Genomic DNA, 6,388 nt, shown 5'->3' with positions numbered 1-6,388 from the left:
GGGCTTAGCTTCTTGGTGGTGGTGGTGACAAGAACGGAAACGAAGGAGGGGTGTGACTAGTTCAGGCGTTCTAAATTCATGGACGTCGCCTCTTGCATTTCCGCCTTGGCGGGGTGTGACAATAACCTTCGAGGCTTCATCATCGCTCAGGAATCGTTTCAAATCGCCTAGGTAAACTCGACTCTCAAAAATACTAAGTTACATCAGAAAAATGAACAAGCAGTTAAAAATATTTGAAACACAAAATCAATCAAGACATGTTCAAATAAAATAATAAAAATTTAAAATTTACTTGGAGCCATATTTCCGTTGTTTGCTATTTTCTTTGTTGCATCTTTCGCCTGGGCTTCATTTCTAATATTCAGCACGCCTTCCAACCAACCCGTCTGAACAACATCCATCAGCCTTTATAAGTTCCAGGCCAAAATGTTTTTTGAGTCCGCTTATGCAGGCGATCGATTGTAATCCCAGTTTTATAAAAGTTATTGGCCTTCAAACCAAGGGTCTCAATCTCATGCCTGATCAGTCTGTCTTGTTCGGGTGGACCCGATAAGGCTTGGATTACATGGTGGGTGAAAAGGTATCCTTGAACCGGTCGAAGAAAATTCTGGCATGATACGAGGAGATTGGCACTTTCGCAACCAAAGTTTTTACTAGGCAAACAACCGCCATAACCAGCAAACAAACTAAAATCCTAGTAATGTAACGCAATAAAACATGCCCATTTCCCGTTCGATCCATTTTTTTGGTCAAAAGTAAACTTACAATTCGCCAAGACGAGTGTCAACCAGAGGCAGTTTTGGAACCCGCTTTTTAACCCGTATGCAAAATACAAGACCCGCTTTCTTAAAATATAATTAGGCTAGATAAATAGTACCATGATAATAATGCCTCAGCCGGATAGCAGTCATTTGAATACCAAGACAAGAACCATAACCGACCATTCCCAGAGTCTCAAGGGAAAGAGTCGTCCATGCTTTAGAACAGGAAGGGTGAGTGTTAAGGCTAATCCGGCAAGTATAAAGACCAAAATGGATAAGTGAAGCAGTATGGTCCATCTGGAGTACCTGAGCCGATTATAATAATCCTCAGGCATATCGTCATGATCATGATCATGTTCAGCTTTGATATTCATCGCTGTCTCGTCAGGCGAATCCATTGATAATAAGCCGAAGTGGAAACATCTTGGGTGGTGAGCAGTGACGGATCTAGACTTAAAAGTTAGGGGTAGCGCTCCAAAATTTTTTTCCACATGTCATACAATGCTAACAAAACAAATATAAAAAAACGACAACAAATAAATTAAACACATGGGCTGTAAATTTCTCCTCTTTGGTTTTTGAACGCTTGAAATCGAGCCATTACATCTTCTTCATTTACTTTATCAAACGTTTCTCTTTCGATCGCGCAAATTAAAGCATTGTTCAAATACTCATCACCCATTCAATTGCGCAAATCCGTCTTGATAAGCTTCATTTTTGAAAAACATCTTTCAATGGTTGCAGTTGCAACCGGTAACACCAACGCTAGCTTCAAAATTCGATAAACCGAAGGAAAAGTTGTGTGTTTTCCGGTTACCACCATTACACGAGCAAAATTAACCATTCCACCAAGATTTGCAAATTTCTCATCTTCATTTAAAGTGTAATAAAAGGTTGTAAGATCACCCGAAATACATCCTCTTTCTTCGTTGGTAAAATCGTTCGGATACATCTATGAAAAAACCACTATCTTAGATATGTCAAACTTAGAAAACGAATCACAAGGATTTAAACCCGACATATTTTCTAACAAACTAGTTGAGACCTCACTAAATCTATTTCCAAGTTCTTGAATTTTGCATATCCAAAACCGTATTAAAAACTTCAACCTCAAAATGATGTCGATTAGTAATTGCATTCTTTCGGTTTCTTTGATTACCATAACTTTCCACCATATCTAACATCTCAATCTTGTTTTTTTCACAAAAAGATGTCACTTTTGCCAACATCCCGTGAAATCCGTTTTGTCTTAGATTATTCAACGCTCGATTTGTCCCGCTTATCAACTTAGCCGCTTCTAACAAATCTTGACTCTTTTTTTGAAGATGTTTTGCTAGAGCATTTGTGAGGCCTAAAATTTCTTCCAACAAATGTATATGAAACACAAATTCAAGTTTCTTAAAATAGGATAGAATACCTTTCGCATTGGATTGTTGTTGCACACTCTCTCCATCTACTTTAATAAATTTAAGTACCTCAACAACTTCCGGGAATAATTTTAACAAACTTGTAATTGTTCTATGATGAGAACCCCATCGCGTGTCTCCGGCTCGTACAAGGGAAACCTCTTGGTTTAATCCTTTTCCTGTTTTAATCTCACCATGAAGAATTTCATTTTCCACTCTCTTTTTTTTTACTCCAACATCATATCTTTTCTTTTGCAAGAAGCACCTACCGTATTAACAACCATGCCAAGAAATTCATAAAATTCTTTAACACCGGTATGTTTTTTTTTGCAACAGCCACAATCACTAACTGAAGTTGATGAGTAAAGCAATGTATGTAATGTGCTGATGGATTATCTCTTAAAATCAAAGCTTTTAATCCATTAAACTTTCCTCGCATGTTGCTTGCACCATCATAACCTTGACCCCTTACCTGTGTAAACAATTATAAACTATAAGATACATAATTTAAAGTTTATGTAACAAAAGTATTAAACGTATTACTTGATCAATGCTCAACTGGTTATTTGATAATAAAGAAACGATGGCATCTTTAAGAGTTGCATAAGATGTATTATTTACGTGAGCAACTCCAGTTAAACTCTCTTTAACAACCCCGCGTTTATCAAAATATCTCAAAACTACGGCCATTTGTTCTTTTTGAGACACGTCACTAGACCCATCGGCTAACAACCCAAACATATCATCTTTAATCTCTTCACAAAGCTTTTTGGTTACTTCTTTCGCAAAGCAATCGATAATCTCTTTCTGTATTGATGGAGCTGTTAACTTATTATTCTTTTTTGCATTCCGTAAACAATACTTGACAATTTCCGGGTTGTTCTCACAAGTCAACTTTAAAACCGCAAGAAAAAGACCTTTAGAAAAAAAGTCTTCAGATTCATTATGTCCACGAAATGATAAACTATTTTCTAACAAGAATCTAGAACTACGAACAGAACCCAATAATTGATACCGATTTGCAATCTTTCCTTCATTACTACGCTTAGTGACATTCGCCTCGTAGGATCGCTTTTGGTTCAAAAGATCGCCACATTTTTGCATCGCTTTATTATGAGCACTATTAACTTCCCCAACATGTTCCTTTAAGGCACCCGTTTTACTCCAATTACAAAAGCCTTCACTGACAAAAGTCTCTCTCCCACCTTGATTACCAACACTTCCATTAAATAAGTAACAACATAAATAATATGCCTTTTCTTGTTTAGTGTTGTACTCCAACCAATCATATGCATCAAACCATTTGACATTAAAACGTCTCCGGCCACTAGAATATTTTGTCCATTTAAAGTCATGATCACGTGGTTGAAAAGCCTTTTTAACAAGATATACCCTTCTTATATCATCTATTTGATTAGGATGATAACTAGCAATAGGTGGTCTATCAGCGGGATCCGAAGGAAGATCATCCAAATTGATTTTGAACGTATTGAAGACTTGAAGCCGAAGGAATATTTGAACTTTGACCGATATCTTCATTTTCTTGCAAATCATTAACCATATTTGAACTTGAAGTTGAAATATTTAAACTTGGTGGGGAACCGATATCATTAGTTTCTTTTCTTTGACGTTTAAAAAGGTTGCTAATAAGAGATTGTTTACTCATCTTCAAAGGTACTTTGTCGTCTCCTACGACCCAACGCTTTGTTTTTAGTAGAATTGGTTTTGCTATTCAAAAGGGGGTTGCGGCGCAACTTGTTGCCCGTTAGCCTGCCACTTTATTGTAATCGTTTTGATTTTAATGATAAATGAGCGTGTTAAGACGTAAAAAAAAATTTAGACATAAAACTAAAAGCAAAGTACCTAATCTATTCCAATTTAAACATAAACCCTAAATCCCAAATTAATTTCAATTTAAACATAACCCTAAATGGCTAAATCCTTAAATACAAATACACAATAAATCTTAGTGCTTACCACGAAGAATCGAAGATGGAGTGGTGGCGGACTGCTGGCGGTGGACTGGCGGCGGAGGCGAACTGGTCTGGGCGGCTACAGTGGGTGATTAGATTACTGAATGTATGAATGCGTAGGCTGCTACAGTGCAAGATTGGGTTTTTTTTGGGGTACACTGGGCTTTATTATTATTATTATTATTATTTGGTTTTTTTGTTTCGGGCTTGGGCTTTTGTCAATTTGATGGTTTAATTATTAAATTGGTTGGGCTTAAATACATATGGGTAATGTTACTTTTTGTTCAGGGGTAACGTTATGTTGTGTTCAGGGGTAACGAAACACGAAAACCGACTAAAAAAATTTTTTTTACACTACCGGTAGAACGTTGAGGGGTAGCCTCCTATTATTGTATGTTAGCCCCTGGTGGTGAGCTCAATGTTGTTGCTGGTGTTGGCGGTAGAACGGCAGCGGAGCTGCAGCGGTGAGGTGATCAACTCATCACTGTCGTCTTGCTGCGAATCCATTACCTTTTATCTTTATAACCACTACGGCTGATCTCAGGGTGGTCTGCTCTTGGGATGTTGATTGTGGTTGTGTAAATCAACCCACAATACCTTTAAGTTAATAATTATTCACATCCAAAGGTTTCATAAAATAGCATTTCTAAAATAATTGAAAGTTTATACATATGAGAATAAAAATATTATGGGTTGATTTCACCGACCAACCTACATAAGTAAATGCCTAGTTTATGCTATAGCACAAGAAAGGAGAAAGCAAACTGTGATCAATGAGTGAGTCTGTACAAGAAAGAAGAAAGCAAGTTGTGATCAGTGAGTGAGTTTGTACAAGAAAGAAAGCAACTTTACATATCTGTTTCTTCTTATTCCTTATTCTTAGTTACAGACTTGCGGTATTATTTTCCATGGACTTTGGAGAATCCCACCAAATCACAATCAACATGCCAAGAGCAGACGACCCTGAGACCAACCGTAGTGGTTATAAGGGTAAAGGGGTAATGGATTCGCAGCTAGAACGACAGTGATGAGTTGATCACCTCGCCTTTGCAGCTCCGACGTCGTTCTACCGCCAACACCAGCAGCAACATTGAGCTCACCACCCATGATGCTTCTGCCTCGAGCCTCAAACCCAAGCCAAGATTATCAATGGATTCGCCTGACGAGACCTAGACGAATATCAAAGCTGATCATTACGATATGCTTGAGGATTATTATAATCAGCTCAGGTACTCCAGATGAACCATACTGCTTCACTTATCCATTTTGGTCCTTATACTTGCCGCATTAGCCTTAACACTCACCCTTCCTATTCTAAAGCATGGACGGCTCTTTTGCTTGAGACTATGGGAATGGTTGGTTACGGTTCTTGTATTGGCATTCGGACGACTGCTATTCGACTGGGGTCCAACATTATCATGGTACTATTTGTCTAGCCTAATTATATTTTAAGAAAGCGGGTCCTGTATTTTGTATACGGGTTAAAAAGCGGTTTCCAAAACTGCCTCTAGTTAACACTCGTCTTGACGGCTTGGAAGTTTACTTTCGACAAAAAAATGGATCGAATGGGAAAGGGACATGTTTTATTGCGTTACATTACTAGGATTTTAGTTTGTGTGCTGGTTAGGGCGGTTGTTTGCCTAGTAAAAACTTTGGTCGCAAAAGTGCCAATCTCCTCGTATCATGCCAGAATTTTCTTCGACCGGTTCAAGGAAACCTTTTCAACCACCATTTAATCCAAGCCTTATCGGGTCCACCGAACAAGACAGACTGATCAGGCATGAGATTGAAACCCTTGGTTTGAAGGCCAATAGCTTTTATAAAACTGGGATTACAATCGGTCGCCTGCATCGACGGACTCAAAAAAACATTTTGGCCTGGAACTTAAAAAGGCTTATGGATGTTGTTCAGATGGGTCGGTTGGATGGCGCGCTGAATATTAGAAATGAAGCCTAGGCGAAAGAAAATAGCAAACAACCTTTGTAAATATGGCTTAAGAAAATTTTAAATCTTTATTATTTTATTTGATCATGTCTTGATTGATTTTGTGTTTCAAATATTTTTAATTGTTTGTTTATTTTTCTGATGTAACTTATATTTTTGACAGTCGACTTTGCGTAGCTTGGTTGCCCGTGGGATCAAACACAATATTTATTCTTAACTTAGATTATTTGTTTTACTTTTATCACTTTTAATTTAGTTTATGAATGTAAATTATATACATTTGGATGTAAATAATGAGGGCATT

At 37.6% G+C, this 6,388-nt stretch overlaps 1 protein-coding gene across 1 annotated transcript; it reads right to left on the bottom strand.

Moving 5' to 3' along the window:
* Nucleotides 1–281: 281 nt before the first annotated feature.
* Nucleotides 282–5,247, bottom strand: LOC143620831 (uncharacterized). The gene is made up of 6 exons (XM_077092425.1): nt 5,089–5,247; nt 2,711–3,709; nt 2,518–2,639; nt 1,871–2,432; nt 1,603–1,713; nt 282–386 (listed from the first exon to the last, which is right to left on the bottom strand). Exons 1-6 carry the CDS (start codon nt 5,245–5,247, stop codon nt 282–284), a joined length of 2,058 nt encoding a protein of 685 aa, XP_076948540.1.
* Between the last annotated feature and the right edge of the window lie 1,141 nt (nt 5,248–6,388).

This window comes from Bidens hawaiensis, unplaced genomic scaffold (genome assembly GCF_021521415.1).
Source record: "Bidens hawaiensis isolate Kalapana, Puna unplaced genomic scaffold, B.hawaiensis_p1.1 tig00002717_1, whole genome shotgun sequence".
NCBI lineage: Eukaryota > Viridiplantae > Streptophyta > Magnoliopsida > Asterales > Asteraceae > Bidens > Bidens hawaiensis.
The sequence above is the reverse complement of the archived record's forward strand: the minus strand, read 5'-3'. Positions and strand labels throughout refer to the sequence as shown.

Bases quoted from the DNA above. Each gene is read 5' to 3' on its own strand.
- LOC143620831 (XM_077092425.1), bottom strand. From the start codon at position 5,247: ATGGGTGGTGAGCTCAATGTTGCTGCTGGTGTTGGCGGTAGAACGACG. The intron at 2,640-2,710 runs GTAATACGTTTA...TTGTTTACACAG, and splicing joins ACCAGTTGAGCATTGATCAA to GTAAGGGGTCAAGGTTATGA. The intron at 2,433-2,517 runs GTTAGTGATTGT...TTAATACGGTAG, and splicing joins TGCTTTACTCATCAACTTCA to GTGCTTCTTGCAAAAGAAAA.